Genomic DNA, 16,977 nt, shown 5'->3' with positions numbered 1-16,977 from the left:
GATAAAAAATTATAAAAAATCGGAAAATAAAAAAATTCAAAAATAGTTTATAAGGTTGCAAACTTGAGTATGTTTCTCAAAAATGTCAAAATGAAATTTAAGAATAGTAAGACTTTCCTGGAAAAATATTCACCAATGAAAACTAAAGCCCAAAAGCACAGATTGTTTCTCTCTTTCTTTTACTACCAACTCTGTCCAGGGACATTAAATTTTTTTAAATTCTAGATGAAGAAGGGTAAGATGGGGCTATGAACGTGTGACATTTTTTTTTTTTGGGCATCATGATATAAATTAGACCTTATGAGAATTGGACATGAGAGGCTTTGGGGGAATTTACACGTGCTCTTTTAAGATAATTAAACTATAATTTGATTAAATTTATTTATAAGACTTGAATTCATGACTTCATATTTACTAAACCACTTGAAAATATGTCTCTGACCATGATGCCACCACTCTTGGATGGTGTGTGATTATGGTCACTGTACATGTTCATGGTGAGAGTGACACCATGTACTTAAATTTGAATCTTTTGAATCAATTTTGTATTTGGTGCTGTATGGTATTGTATGGATGTTTAAACTCTTGTAATCTTTATCTCTATCAATGAATTACTCTGTTTTTTGCCAAAAAAAAAACAAAGAAAAAAAGAAGAGAGATCTTACCCCACTCTCCACTTGCAAATTTCAAAAAAAATATGTCAAATTGGAATAGATTTTAAGATTTATTAAGATTTCCAAATTAAGTTTTAACAATCTATTACTTAGCTCAATAAACCTATTTATATACTATAAAAACTTGAGCTGGACTCGTGTCTAAACTGTTCACGATTGACTTGTTATGTAAACAGTCTAAAGATTAAACACGTTATAAGACTCATTAAATTTTTAAATCAAATTTGAACAACTTATTACTCAATTCAACTTATTTGCAATCCTAATTATTGTTAGTATTTTACCCTAGTATTCAAATTCTTCATCTTTGTTAGAGACTTTCTTTATAAATGTTTCTGCAGAATTCTGGTCCATCACATTACTAAAATGTCATTATACCAAAACAAAAATATTAGAAACGCTAACTAATATATCAACAAACATACCAACTAAACACTTTATTAAGTGGTCTTAATGACAAATGTCTTATATGATTGGGTCTAATTATGGTACAAAACTATAAATTTTAGGTTTTATATCCAAAAATATTGTTGAGTATGGTCATATTGAGTGACAAGTACAGTTATTTATAGTTGTAAGTAGATGATCACATTGTGTGGTAAAAGTGATCAAATCGAGAGGTAAGTATGGTCATATTGTGTAGTAAGTAATTAGTTTCAGTAGTAAGTAAAGCTAGAAAATCATCTTGTTTTGTGTATCCAATTTTGCTTATTACCCATCAATGTCTAAATTTTTTCTTATTGAAATCTAACGATTAATAATGATTTTTAAGTTTGGTACCCAACAATCACTTTTTTATACTAAGATTCTTTAATTGTAGATGAGTTTTGATTTGCAATTTGTAACATGACATGGTTCCTTTGTTTTTTTACAAGTCTACAAGTCATTGAGGTACCTTTTTCATTAGAATCATTACGATTTATTTTATATTTTATATTTTATAATTGGGTATCCAGATCAGCTTACATGCACATCGACTAATCTTAGGAGGCAAATCCTACTGCTCACTTGTGATGTCCCGGAGTCCTTTTAAAGCAAATTGAGTATTTTAATTCAAAATTTCTATTTCTTTTGAACGTCATTGCTACTATTGAGCTTTATGAGTCTCGTATTGTTACCTATTCCTTTCCTGGTAGTCATTCATGTACATCCTAGTGTATTCTGAGGTGTTGTTTTCTTTTTTGGATGTTGGAGTGAGTTCAAGAATGATGGGAATGCATTTAGGTTGCTATTGTCTCACTTCTATGTCGGGACCGCTCGAGCGATACTTTTGTCGCTCGAGCGGTAACGTCATCCTCCCAGTACTTTGTACTACAGTTTGAAATCTTAGGAGTGTGCAATCTTTGCTCTAGCGAAGATTTCATTGCTCGTGTGGTTTGTTTGAATTGTTCGCTTGAGCAGTATATCCATAGATAGTTTCGAAAAATATGTCCAAACACTTAACAGTTGAACCTATACACATTTCTCTTTCACTTTTCACATCACACTCTCTCTGTACATTTCACTTTCTCTCTTTTCTCTCATCTCTCTCTAGAAAACCCTCCACCCACCTCATCAAATCCTTGATCTTCATCAATTCGTTGGGTTTTTGACCCTTGTGCTTTCATTAATATTGAAGAGCTCATCAAGGGTTACGTTGTGTACGGTGGAGATTGGATTACAATGCCGTAGATTTTGAAGCTTTTCTCATCTTTTCTTCCAAAAACTTAAGGTAGGGAGTTTCTTTGAGTTATATAGATGCTTTTAACATGTTTTGCCTATTTTGCTATGATTTTGGATAGAAGGTTTGAGGTTTGAAGTATTGGGTTTTGGAAAAATGTTGAAAAATGGTTCTTCTTATAATTTGGCTTAAAGTATATTGTTTTGGTGAACTGATGAACCTTTTGGCAGTACATGGAGGAGGAATGTGCTGAAAATGAAGAAAAACACTCTTTTTGGTTAAATCCCAGGTTTTGGAAAATTGGGAATAAAAGGATTTTGTGAGATATTCAAGAAATTGTTGGAAATTTTTTTAAGAAAATAATGAAATTATTACATGTAATTGTGCTGATTGGGATAGATGAATGTTGTTATTGAGAAATCAAAGATAGCATGAATTTGTATATGCTTGGATTATGATATGAAAATGAAAAATGATTGTGAATATGAAATGGTGTCATATGTCACATGGATTCAGACTTTGGTTATGATTTTGAGAAATATTGGGATATTGTACTTCACTTTGAATAAGTGTCGAGAATTGTAGAAATTACACGATGAGGATGTGTATATATATACATTTGAATCTCATTTCATAAACATGCATGGTTTTGAATATTGTTTCATGACAGCTATATTTTGAAAATTGAATTTATTGTTTTAAGAAAGTAATGTTTGAGTTTGGAATGTTTTGAAGTAAGGAGTTGTTTGGGATGACCTAAATAAGTGTACTTTTTGTCTTTTTACGAAAAGATGTGCAGAAAAGTAGAGAGGTGATGTGATAGAAAAAAGATAAAAAGATAGATTATTTTTGGATTGCCAAACTTGGCCTAAATATGATGGGAATTTTGTTGGGGTGTAGTTGAGAACTAAGTTGGCTTGAGTGTCCTTTGTGTAAGACCAAAAACACGTGCATGTGAATGCCTAAGCCCTCTGGTTAGAAGCCGGTATGATAGGATTTGGTAATGCCTGATAAGCCTACTTGCAGATATTAGCCTTGGGGATTAGTCTAAGTCGTATTTACTACCCTGTTATATCATTGAATTTCATTGAGATATTAAACTTTTCGAAAAGAACATTGCATGAGTTTTCAAAAGATTGGAAAGCTTATGACATTGGAGTAGGACATGACATCTGCATTCATGTAATTAAGGCTACTTAAAAATATATATACTTTATTAAGATATCTCTATTGGGTTTTTTACTCATCCCTCGTAGATTTTGTCTAGGAAAGGATGTAGTGATCCTTCCTAGTTAATGGCGTTGGAATATTTTTGAGAGCAAAGCCTCTTTATCTTTTGTGATTACTTTTGACAAGGCAAGGGCTTAAATTGTATAGATTTGTTAACCATTTTTGTGTAATTAGGCTTAAGCCTCATTAAACTTATAGCCCCTGAGGCATTACTTTTGTTGATTATTTCTTGTTTAAAATAGTTGCACATGCTATGGATTTAACTTAGAAAAGATTGAATAAGTACTGCATGTGGACTCCTTTTGTAAATCTCTTTCATGAATGAAATACAACTATAGAGATTTGATTAATGGAAATCTGAGTTCATTGATTGCATGGAGTAATTGGGGTAATCATGTCTTATATTTTGGGGGCATTACACCACTTGCGGGAGTTCCATTTAAAGCCAGAGCAAATATTTTATATGGACTAGTCCCAAAGAACATTTTGGAGCTAGTAAATACTAAACCTGAGACCAGAGCAAATGTTTTATATGGACTAGTCCCAAAGAACATTTTGGGGCTAGTAAATACTAAACCTAAGACCTAGAGGGTTCACACCCTCAGATCTCAAGTTGTATCCACTAGGCCAACCACTTGCACAAATCATTACAAATTAAAGTTCAATATAGATCTTCCATCTCTTGACTGTAGTACACAAATCATTGGTGGGTTCATTCCTGTTCTTGAACATTGAACTCATGGCTCACATTATCTAAATCTTCATTTTGAAGTCCAAAAGTTTTGCAATACAGATAGTGAGAGTTTTGAAACAAACAACAAAATGAAAACAAACTTATGATCTCTCAGATTACATTAGAGTAATTTTATTACTTGTGACATGCGCGGGTGATTGGAATTGGTGGATCTGACAATGAACCATTGATTATGCGATTAGCAATCCAATAATTTGCAGCTTCGGTGTGGTGTATGCCATCCCAACTAATATAGGTTGAAGGATTCTCACAAGAACCGGCATACACTTCCTTGCCATTTATGTTTTCCTTTTTCCCACATTGGACATAAACACCATTCTCGTAAATCCCACAACATATCTTCATTGGATCAGTGAACCCTGTCAAGAAAGATAAATTATAATTGGTCTTTGATGAGAATTCATAACTAATTTAATAGTTTGTTCATTCATTTCTTTAAGATGATTATATATACCTTGGCTCTTAGCATTGCTGATCAAATCATACTCAGCGGTATAAACATCCACATAAGTTAGCACGGCATCTGCGAGTTGTGTCCTTAGTTTGATCACTTTGTCCTTAATCTGCTTGTTTAACTCCATAGCAATGTCATTCTGACTCTTGATACAACCATTCTGATCTAGAAAACCCAACTTTGAATTCTTAATAGACAACGTGCTATTTGGGAAGCAACCAATAGGGCGTGCATTTTGTATCCAAAATGTCCTCGCTCCCATTCTATACAAAGCCTGCCATATGCATGTTCACATGTTATGTCAATTCAAACAATGAGACGAGAGAAGAAAATTTCATGTATATATATAATTTGCAGTTTTGTCGATCTCTGTTATAATTTGAACTAATTACTTGGACATAATCAGTGACGTTTTGAGCCATAGTTGATAATGTTGTATTTTGAAATTGCTCGGTGCTTAGCTTCCGGAAACCAACAGAAAGATCAGTATGCCCGATATTAATCACGTAAAGAGCATTTGAGTAGTCCTTAGGATTTGGGAGTGTGCTTATATCGACCTTGCCTGAATTTTTTTTAAAAAAAATACTTTATCTTATGTTCATTAATCAAAATTCAACTCAGACAATGGAACATAGATAGTAATTGAATTGATCACCTTGGTTGTAGAGGTCAATAGTTCGGTTTTTGAACTGATCAAAATGATTGTTGATCTGAGTATTGACACTAAATGGGCTCACACCATGTTGCCAAAAGGTCTCCATCCAATTGACAAAGGTTGCCCCTATTGATGCAAAGTTGGCACCATGTTTGAAATCAGCTTCAACTGAATCCATGTATGCACTTAAATGAGGCAGTTTCAAGTGCTCAGCTGGATAAATAATTTACAAGATTAGCATTTTCTATCCAATAAATGACTAATCCTCATAGATATTCATCAATATTGGAAAGCAAAAGAAAGTTCATGGGTATACATATTTATGTTTGTACCTATGAAGTCAATGATGAGACGCCCATCAGAAACTCTTCCAACGGGCATTTTGAAGAAAGTCTGACCGTTGGGTGGTGGAATGGGATAAAAAGCAGCTGACAGAGTGCCTGTATCAGAATTTGAGTCGCCAAAATTGTAAATCGTCGAAAAATTGCATGGTTGAAAACTGGTGACATCCATAGCTGCAACATTAACACTCAAAACTATTGTTATTGATATCCCAAACACCAATCTATTGACAAACTCCATTTTTCCTTATACAAGAAAATTGTTAATGGTATGTTGAATAGGTAGATTGAGGCTTAAATAAAGACATTCTAACCTGTATGAATGGAAAATAAACAATTCTTGGGAATTTTGTATTGTCAGACAACCAATTCTTGTTTTTCACCATCTATTTTAAGCGAGTATTTGACGCTATTAATAACTTTTCAAAATCAAAGATGCCAAATTAAAAAAAAATTAAGTGAACTTTTTATTTTCTAAAAACTCCATTGCCGGCTAATCTATGAAATTTTATCCTTCAATACTTCTCTTGAAAAAAAAAAAAAAAAATGATTCTGATTTATTATCTTACATGATTTTTTATTTTAATTTTTTGACTAGGAGTGGGAGTACATGATTTTGCTTGAGGAAATGTTACCCTATACTACACTTCTTTATGATTACAAAGGTAAATTTCCATTGCATGCATTTGTATTCAATTGGTTTTCATGATTTATTCTTAACCAATAAAATCCCTATTAAATTTAATTTAAATAAGAAAAATAATTTAACCATAGAGGATCTCAATTTCTCAATTCATTACTGTATGAAGTAAAAAATTCATCATACAGTTGGATTTAAATTTTTTTAGTTGGATAAACTCATTATTCTGCATTTTCTAATAACATCCTTTTAATCAAATTATGCCCAAAATCTCAAAAGAAAAAATAAATAAATTATATAAACACATTAAGTGTTTATTATAACTTTTTACATGTAACGCTACTACACTAAGAAAATCATTTGAACTTTAGAAGGGATTCAATTTTTAATTAATTATTTTTTTGATCAACATCAACGTTTAATTAGTTAATTTACACGTTTCACTTTTATAGTTTGACTCAAATTTTATTTTGGTTCTTATTGTTTTAATATGAACAATTTGATCTTTACATTTCAAGTTTGAGAAAAAATCATTTTGCCTCCCAAAATATTACACGAAAATCAATTTGGCATCCAGACTTCATCTTAGGCTTCGTTTGGGAACATGTTAATTTAGCAACTTTTTGGTTATTTGGCTAAAATATGAGCTAAAAAAACTAATATGTTTGGGATGACTTTTTGATTTTTTACGAAAAGATGTGCAAAAAGTAGAGAGAAAAGAGAATCTTTAACTTTTTGGTATGAGTTGTTGGCTTTTTGGCTAATTTAGTAACTTTTTTACTTTTTGACTAAAAAGGAGGGTTCCCAAACGAGGTCTTAGTTTAATTTGACACCTAAACTTTTTAAAATTTGATTAATTTACATCCGCCATCTAATTCCGTCTACAATCAAACGTAATATGCTGACGTGATACCAAATTTTATTAAGAACTTCATTTTACCCTTCAAACTATAACTTAAAAATTAATTAGCCCCCCCCAAATATTAAAAAAATAAATTTAAATATTTAATTAATAAATTTTTATCTAAAAAATGCAAAAATTAAATTTTAAATAAAAAAATTGAGTATTAGTCTTGTTAAGTATTCTTTAGACAGTAATTGCTAACTTTTCGTTAAATTCTCATTCAATTGATGATACGACCGAGTAGGTAATCTCGATTTTATAAGCAAATCTCAACATATTTATTTTAATCGATCAATATAAATTTTCAAATTTCAAAGAAGATGTTACTCTCAGAATAAGTATCATAAATTTTTACCCACTCAATTTTGAAATTACTATTAGTCGATCAATTCTATTGAAATTAATTTTGAGAATAAACTAATTATAATTGCACACGCATGCACATATATAGAGTAGTCAAGAAATTTTTGGCTCAATTAATTTCTCCAAGATCGACTCGAGATAATTTGAGACTTAAAGAGACAATTCTAAATGAGGATTTTTATATTTTTATATATATTTTTTGCAAAGTATATTATTTAAAATTTAATTTTTTCATTATTGCGAAAAACATTATTTATTAAATATTTAAATTTAATTTAATTTTATATTTGAGGGGCTAATTGATTTTTAAGGTATAGTTTGAGAGGTAAAATAAAATTCCAAATGAAATTTGGTACCATGTCAGCTCATTCTGTTTGATTGTAGATGGAATCAGACGACGACATGTAAATTGATAAAATTTCAAAAGTTTAGGATCAAATTAAAATAAGACGAAATTTGAGTGCCAAATTGATTTTCGCGTAATAATTTAGGGAGCAAAATGATACTTCCTCTTTTGAGTTTAGTTTCAATTTGATTATTATTCCACTTAAATTTTCATTAATTTTTATTATTATTTTTTTTTTTTTTACATGTACACCTCTAAAGATTGATAATTATATCAAAATTGTTAATTTTAACTTTTAACTTCAATCGAATGACCAAATTGAAATTATCTAAAAATGTAGAGACTAAATTATTTAATTTACTAAGATTTATATTTAAAACATTCATTTGAGCTCATGAACGTCATCACATGTCTCATTTTAATAATGTAAATAATTTATTTTGTTGGCTCTTTGTGTAGATCATCCACAATGACTGTAGACATAATTTCATCAAATTTGTCATAAAAAATAATGGGTGACATGTATGATTTTGAAACCAATTTTTATTTTTATTTGTTTCGTTTTTAAATTCCTATGAATCTAACATATGGGTTACATTCAAAAGGAATTTGGTCAAAACCCCCCTCGTAATAAAATTTTAATGCATTTACAAAATATTTTCTTTGAAAAGTTTAACACATATTATTATTACTAAAATATTAATCTTTAAAATAATATAATAACTTTTGATTTAGATGTCAGTTTTTAATAAAAGTAGTATCTTTCATCAAGATATATCAAAGAAGATCCAAGTTGATTATAAAATTCTTTAAAAAAATAAATAAAAATTTATTACCGTCAAAATTAGAGTAATGTCACTCTAGTTTAAAGTTACATGTTATTTTGGTAATATTATCTAAGGAAAAAAAAAATATATATATATATATATATATATTTTACTTTATTCTTACTCAATTATATGCCTCGTCGTTATGGAGTTTATGAAACAAAATAAATTGCACTATCATTTTCACCAATTAAGGATGGAATGAAAAAGTTTTGGCTCAATTTTCCTACATTGAACTTATGTATGATAGGATTTATATTAAGAACGAATCTGGATCACAAAATAGTTTTTCCTAATATATTTCTGCATACAAATTCTATATAGGATTCCTCTCCTACCCTAACTAACTAATTCTTTTTTTTTTTTTTTTTTTTTGGATACTCAGGATACTCCCAAGACAGGACCCTTAGGATCCACCCTTACAAGCCAAACTGGAGGAAGCTAGCCGATCCACCTAAACCGTCGGACTTCCACATGAATAACAGGAGATTCGAATCCTGATCAGTAAAGAGAGGAGCATACTCCCTTACCAATTAGGATGCCCCTCGGTGTACCCTAACCAATTCTGTAATGGTACAAAACCATGAGTACCATATGAGAGGGTAATTTTTGGTAAAAATTGGGCCGAGCTATGTGATGGGCTTTGTGGCCCAAAGTGCGAAGGACTGGGTGGGAAGGCCGCAACGTTACTCCGGCCCAGGAGAAGTGTAGTTACTCCGGCTCAGGAAGGTATAATTACTCCGGCCAGGAGAGGTAAAAGTTACTTCAGCTCAATAAAAGATAGAGTTACTTCGGTTGAAAGGTTGTAAATGTACTTCGGTCCTGGAACAGCTTGGAGTTAGACCGGTCTTGAAGTCTACATCGGCTTTAGAGGTGTACCGGTCTTGGAGTTATACCGGTCGAGAGTCGTTGTTTCGGTCCAAACACACCATGGGTTGAGCAGAGGAGAATCGAGATATGGTGTAGCGAGCAAAACCGAACTAAGGATAGGTCGGCCTAAATCTATGGCTCAGCATAGCCAGTGTTATTTCGGTCACATGGTAATTCGGCCATGGAGAAAACCATCCCACTTGGTTTAAGCAGTGGGGGGGGGGTGTAAAAGGATAAGCATTATCCTTAGGAGAATAAATCCTAGGAGGACTCTGCATGGAGAAGTACAAGTCCTACTAGGATTGTGCCACAGAAAACTTATAAAAGCCCACAAGCATCACCTTGGAGGAGGTAATTGAACACAATTCTTTTTGAGAACATAAAACTTTGTCTATTTGTCAAGCTTACTGACTTAGGCATCGGAGAGGTTTCCGGCACACACCCGCCGGCTAGCTCACGTTTGTGTTTTCAGGTGATAAAGCGACGTCGTACGGAGGAGCGTGGACTTGGTCAACAGGATTATACGAGGAGAATTATTTCCTCCCCGTACAATTGGCGCCGTCTGTGGGAAGAACAGACACGAACAAAAACCTCTTGACTAAGCTTCTCCTTTTCTCATTCAATGGCACACATTGAAGACTTGCCGCAGTCCGCCGTCGACGGACTAACTCCAGAAGGAGGCGCAAGGCGTGAAGGATTACCCTCTGTCCCTCCTATGGCAGATCTGGAGCCCCAACAACACAACTCCAGGAGGAGTGGCAGGGGAAGGCGGAATAGCAGCCCTCGACATTCTCAGAGTCCTGACAGGCAAAGGAGGAGGATTGATCCTCAAGCCCTGGAAGATCGCGTGAAGGAACAAGATGAACTAATTCGAAAGATGGCGGTGGACATGGAGGCTTTGAAACGCCAGATGAAGACTAAAGATGTGGCGACAGGAGAGGGGCGCAAGCACAAGACGCCCCCTCGCCACTCAGAGAATCGTAGTAGGAATACTACACCCTCCCAAGGAGAGAGCAGAAGCCTCAGGACAGGCGACACTCACTCCTTATCTTCTAGGACTCGTCACTCCAGGTCTGAGAGGACGAGATCCGAAAGATCTTACACTGAAGGAAGCACGTATTGGCCTTCACATTCACACCAAACCAGATCCAGACAGACAGAGCTACCCAGGTCATCCGACTTACGAACCGTGCTAGAAGAAAAAGCACGATGCAAGGAGGATGCCAGGGCAAGGGATCCACACCGAGTTTCGGCCTTACAACGGTTGGCTCCTCGGACGCATGGAAGCGTCGAGGTTGGAATGCCAATACCGCGACCGGCCTACGAACCAACGGACAAGGCATTGGCGAGACTACAGACTTCGCCGTTTGTCCCAGCAATCGAAAACGCTCCCCTACCATCAGGCTTCCTTCAGCCGAAATTCAATACATATGAAGGGAAGACGGACCCGTATTCACACCTGAGCCACTTTCGCCAAGTCATGGCTGTGTACAGGCGAAACGAGGCCCTAATGTGCATACTCTTCCCGTCAAGTCTGGGCGACCTAGGCTTGACTTGGTTCGAAAAACTCCCAGAGGGCAGCATAACCTCCTGGGCACAATTGGCAGAAGCGTTCGTAACAAGGTTTCGAACAAACACTAAAACACCGGTGGAGATAGACCAATTACTCTCCATCGACATGGGTGAAAAAGAGACCCTCAGATCTTACAGCAGTCGCTACTGGGAGACATTTAACCAGATTGGAGACTGCCCCACCAATCTAGCCATTGTGCAATATAAAAGAGGCCTACCAGTAGGGAACCGACTAAGGGATTCAATTACCACGACGCCACCCCTCACCATGGAGGCCGTGATGGAGAGAGTGCATCAGCACATCAGGGTAGAAGAGGATGGCACACGTGCAAAAGCAAAATCTAGTGCGACCGTAGTACCAGAAAAGAAGACCTCAGCAAAGGTCAATACAGTAGATCGGCAGAACAAAAACGGGTGTGGCAAACGAGATAACGGAGAAGACCCAGACAAAAGATGGTTGAGAATCCGCACTGCCATAACAACAGTGTTCAAAAAACCAATATATCAGATTCTGAGCGAAATAAAGGACGAGCCATTTGTGAAGTGGCCAGCCAAGCTAGGGGAAGCCCAGAAAGACTACGACGACAGATCACGGTGCACCTTCCACCAAGAAAAGGGGCACCGAACTGAGAATTGCACGCCACTGAGACAGCACTTGGAGGAATTGGTGGCAGCAGGACACTTGGATAAGTACATTGAAGGAGGGACGCAGCCAGCCCCCCAGGACCATAATAACCACCCCAATGGAATGCCAATAGACGCCCCGCCTCAAGGCGTCATCAATGTCATACATGGAGTCTTCGAACCTGAGCGTGTATGCGAGCTCAAGGGATCGATCAAAAAGGCAGAACACTTTAGAGAAGTACTAAGTGCCCAACCAGCCATCAAGAAGGGGAAGACGGAGGCAACAAACGTCATGACTTTTTCTGACAAAGACTTGGAACGAATTTACTGCCCCCACAATGATGCCCTGGTCGTCACTCTCCGAGTCAAGGATTTTGACGTCAAGCGGATTCTGATTGACCAGGGTAGTTCATGTGAAATCATGTACTACGAGACATTCAAGCAATTGAAGCTGCAAGACAAAGACTTGGCACCTGCCGTATCTCCCCTAATTGGGTTCAACTCCATGCCAGAATGGCCCGTCGGCAAAATCATTCTTCCAGTCAGAGCAGGAACCGTGACAAAACAAGTGGAGTTCTGGGTATTGAAGGTCCCCTCCACTTACAACATCATCTTGGGCAGAACATGGCTGCATGCCATGCAATCAGTGGCGTCATCCTACCACCAAGTAATGCGGTTCCCCAACAACACCGGCATAATTGAAGAAGTCTATGGAGATCAGATCATGTCAAAGCAATGCTTCGTCATGGCGAATGGCAGCCGCGCTGCCAAAGGATATGTTCATTCGGTGGAAGAACCGGAGAGTAATGAGCTATTCACAGATGTCGGCAAAGCGGCGGATCGGAAAGCAGTGGAGGACCAGGAGATAGCAAGTTAAGGCCAAACTGGGAAGGTCCTTACAAAGTGGTTTGGTTAACAGACAAAGGGGCATACCACCAAGACAAGGACGGCAAAGCAATCCCTAGGCCATGGGACACGGCCAACCTCAAGTTATTTTACTTTTAGTTTTTCTCTTTCTAGCATGTGTAATTTTTTCTTTTCTCAATAAAACAAGCGATTCTTTTCAGCATGAGTTGTTCTCTGTACAAGTTAGCTTTAGTAAAGTCTAGGTACATTGTAAGCACATTATTCCAAGTTAGCTGGAAAAACTAACTTAGAGGTTGGCTGGAATAAACCAACACCCTTCCTAAGCCCAGGATAAGGATCCAGGCTGCAGGACGTTTGGTCGGAATAACCAAACATTATTCTAAGTTAGCTGGAAAAACTAACTTAGAGGTTGGCTGGAATAAACCAACACCCTTCCTAAGCCCAGGATAAGGATCCAGGCTGCAGGACGTTTGGTCGGAATAACCAAACATTATTCTAAGTTAGCTGGAAAAACTAACTTAGAGGTTGGCTGGAATAAACCAACACCCTTCCTAAGCCCAGGATAAGGATCCAGGCTGCAGGACGTTTGGTCGGAATAACCAAACATTATTCTAAGTTAGCTGGAAAAACTAACTTAGAGGTTGGCTGGAATAAACCAACACCCCTCCTAAGCCCAGGATAAGGATCCAGGCTGCAGGACGTTTGGTCGGAATAACCAAACATTATTCTAAGTTAGCTGGAAAAAACTAACTTAGAGGTTGGCTGGAATAAACCAACACTTATTACTCTTCGGCCGAAGTAAGTGCATGGCTGAAGAGTGGTTGGCTGGAATAAACCAACTGTTGTTACTCTTCAGCCGAAGTAAGTGCATGGCTGAAGAGTGGTTGGCTGGAATAAACCAACACTTGTTACTCTTCAGCCGAAGTAAGTGCATGGCTGACGAGTGGTTGGCTGGAATAAACCAACACTTGTTACTCTTCAGCCGAAGTAAGTGCATGGTTGAAGAGTGGTTGGCTGGAATAAACCAACACTTGTTACTCTTCAGCCGAAGTAAGTGCAAGGCTGAAGAGTGGTTGGCTGGAATAAACCAACTCTTGTTACTCTTCGGCCGAAGTAAGTGCAAGGCTGAAGAGTGGTTGGCTGGAATAAACCAACTCGTGTTACTCTTCAGCCGAAGTAAGTGCAAGGCTGAAGAGTGGTTGGCCGGAATAAACCAACTCTTGTTACTCTTCAGCCGAAGTAAGTGTAGGGCTGAAGAGTGGTTGGCCGGAATAAACCAACTTTTGTTACTCTTCAGTCGAAGTAAGTGCAAGGCTGAAGAGTGGTTTGCTGGAATAAACCAACACTTGTTACTCTTCAGCCGAAGTAAGTGCATGGCTGAAGAGTGGTTGGCTGGAATAAACCAACACTTGTTACTCTTCAGCCGAAGTAAGTGCAAGGCTGAAGAGTGGTTGGCTGGAATAAACTAACTCTTGTTACTCTTCGACCGAAGTAAGTGCAAGGCTGAAGAGTGGTTGGCTAGAATAAACCAACTCGTGTTACTCTTCAGCCGAAGTAAGTGCAAGGCTGAAGAGTGGTTGGCCGGAATAAACCAACTTTTGTTACTCTTCAGCCGAAGTAAGTGCAAGGCTGAAGAGTGGTTTGCTGGAATAAACCAACTCTTGTTACTCCTCAGCCGAAGTAAGTATATCGGCTAAGGAGTGGTTGGCTGGTAAGCATAGTGTAAAAAGCTAAAACCGAAATAACAGTTGGAGTAATAGAAGACATTACAAAGTGCAGACATACAAATCAAAATCGGAGTAAGAGTTGCGTAAAATTTTCATTCAAAACAAAAGTCAATACAAAGGGCCATAGTTCGGTTACAAAGAAAGAAAAAAGTACAAAGTCAAGAAAAAAGATCTTCGATCTCGGCGTCGAAGGCAGCATCGGCGTCAACCCGAAGACCGGTTTCGGGCGCGAGGACGTTGTCAGAAGGAAGAATGGTTTCGGCCGGAGCCACGGTTTCACTTGGTTGATCAATAGTTAGATCTTCCACCATGGGCTCTGACTGAACTACCTGATCTGCATTCACAACCGAAGTATCCTCAGGGGCAGAGTCTTCATCAGAGTCCTCATCGTCTGAGCCCTCAAGGAACTGCTGTTGCATGGCTTTGGCATATTCCATCAGGGAGTTCGGTATAAAGTAGGCTGGAGGGTTGAAAACCTCGGTCTGAGGATCATGACCGAGCTTCTCAACGGCTCCCCTCCAGCCGCACTTAAAGAACAACTCCTTGGCAGCATCGCATTGTTGGGCATAAGCATCCTCTGCCCTCTTGAAGCCTTGTTTGTCAGCCTCCTTCACCTTCTCCTTTATTTCGGCATCTTTCTTTCTTTCGAGCTTCACCAGCTCACGCAAGTACTTGTCCTTCAGAGCAATAGCAGTCTTTTGTTTTTCAGCTTCGGCCGAACTAACCATTCCGGTCAGTCGGCCGACCTCGCCTCGGAGTTTGGCCAGTTCCTTTCTGGCCTTTTCCAGTTCGGTCGACTTCGCCTCTGCTTCTGCCGCTGCTTGCCTAGTCACTTTCCTCAGCTCTAGTACTTTCCTGTGGGTGATTTGGTTTTTCTGAATGGCCTGACAAAGCAACAACTTCCCTTTAAGCCGAAGAAAAAGTTGAAAAGAACAAGAAAAATAAACAGAAAAGCGACCGAAGTTACTAACCAGAATCATGGATTTAGTAGCAGACCGGATGGACTTCAGCTCGGTGGTTAACTGTTTTTGGTGATGCTCCATATCTTTGGGCAGACACACGCTCTTGGCCAGGTTAATGGCCAACAGGTGGTCTTTCTCAGCAACAACCGAGTCTGTATCTAGAATGTCTCGGTCGTTGAAAGTGAGTTTTGGTGCCCAGCTGCCGATGGTTCGGTCGGGAGACTCCGGTTGGGGGCTTGGTGGTAAGCTCGGCTGAATAGCAGGTTCTTCATCAACCAAAACTTGATCGGTTTCGGTACTTCGGGCACGTTTGGTTCGGCGGGAAGAGGATGGCTGTTGAGAAGGAAGGGCCACAACAGCAGGCTGCGATTGACTGGGAGGCGTTACTTCGGGCCTAGTTGTTTCGGTGAGAAGGGCCCTAACTCTGCTCCTCTTCGCCATCTCTTCTTCTGCGGTTAGTGGAACAAGTCTTATCTCGGGCAAAGTTGGGTCCGGTTCAGGTGCTTCTTCAAGAAGGAAGTCAGTCACTCTTGCTTTTCGGCGACCGCTGTACCGGTAGGTCGGCTCAAAATTCAGAAGCTTTGCCCAACTTCTTTCTTTAATCCGTAGAGCGGCTCGCAAAATTGCAAGGTTTGGATAACTATATAAGGAATGAAGATGGGCGAAATCTGCAAAAAAGAGAAGTGTTAGTTCGGTTAATAGACTAACAAAAACCGAAATAAAATACAAGGAAGAGGACCGAAGTTAAATTACCAGGCTCTCCCTTTTTCCAATTTATAGGTCGGCCAGGAATTTGGGCTTGAAAATCCTCAAAATTCCCAGAGACCCAAAAGAAGTCATCATCATTAAGGTCTTTGTCCGGTGTATGCTTAATTATCTTCTCTCGGCGGCAGCGGATCCTAAGGTAATAGACCCACCCAGCGTCTTTCGAGCCGATGGAATATTGATGGAATATTTCGGCAAGGCCAAGGTTTAAACCGGTTTGGTGGTTTAGGGCGGCTATTCCCATAATAATACGGTATGTATTGGTGGACAGTTGGGTGGGGCATAACCTAGTCTGCCTAAGGAACTCACAGATCAATGGTTGGACAGGAAACCGTAGTCCGGTTTCTATTATGGATTGAAGAGTAAAGGGGACGAAGCCTTCATTATCCCAGGGTGTGATGTCTTTTTCGGCCAAAACCAGCTGGACATCGTCAGGTATTTGGTAATCTTTCCTGAATTCGGCTAGGCCGCCCGGGGTCTCAACTAGATACCTATACTTACCCATCTGATGTATAATTTACTTATAAGTTATTTCGGTGCCAAAATCGTGCTCAGTAGCTCGGTTGAGCGCACGCAGGAGTGCCTGGGTAACCTAAGTCTGCAAAGTAAAAAACAGAGGGGGTTAAAGCACTGATCAATGGACCGCGCTACAATTTAAAAGCAAGATATAAGAGCCCTACTTCGGCCTCAAATTAACTGGTTCTATCTCGGTTCATCAAAAGGTTTGGCAGCTCGGTTTGAG

At 38.1% G+C, this 16,977-nt stretch overlaps 1 protein-coding gene across 1 annotated transcript; it reads right to left on the bottom strand.

Moving 5' to 3' along the window:
* Window positions 1-4,432: 4,432 nt before the first annotated feature.
* Window positions 4,433-6,009, bottom strand: LOC114292726 (GDSL esterase/lipase At5g14450-like). The gene is made up of 5 exons (XM_028236747.2): window positions 5,760-6,009; window positions 5,428-5,640; window positions 5,165-5,334; window positions 4,773-5,046; window positions 4,433-4,677 (listed from the first exon to the last, which is right to left on the bottom strand). Exons 1-5 carry the CDS (start codon window positions 6,007-6,009, stop codon window positions 4,433-4,435), a joined length of 1,152 nt encoding a protein of 383 aa, XP_028092548.2.
* Between the last annotated feature and the right edge of the window lie 10,968 nt (window positions 6,010-16,977).

The sequence above is a fragment of the Camellia sinensis genome, chromosome 4 (genome assembly GCF_055761805.1).
Source record: "Camellia sinensis isolate YWXY chromosome 4, ASM5576180v1, whole genome shotgun sequence".
Taxonomy (NCBI): domain Eukaryota; kingdom Viridiplantae; phylum Streptophyta; class Magnoliopsida; order Ericales; family Theaceae; genus Camellia; species Camellia sinensis.
The sequence above is the reverse complement of the archived record's forward strand: the minus strand, read 5'-3'. Positions and strand labels throughout refer to the sequence as shown.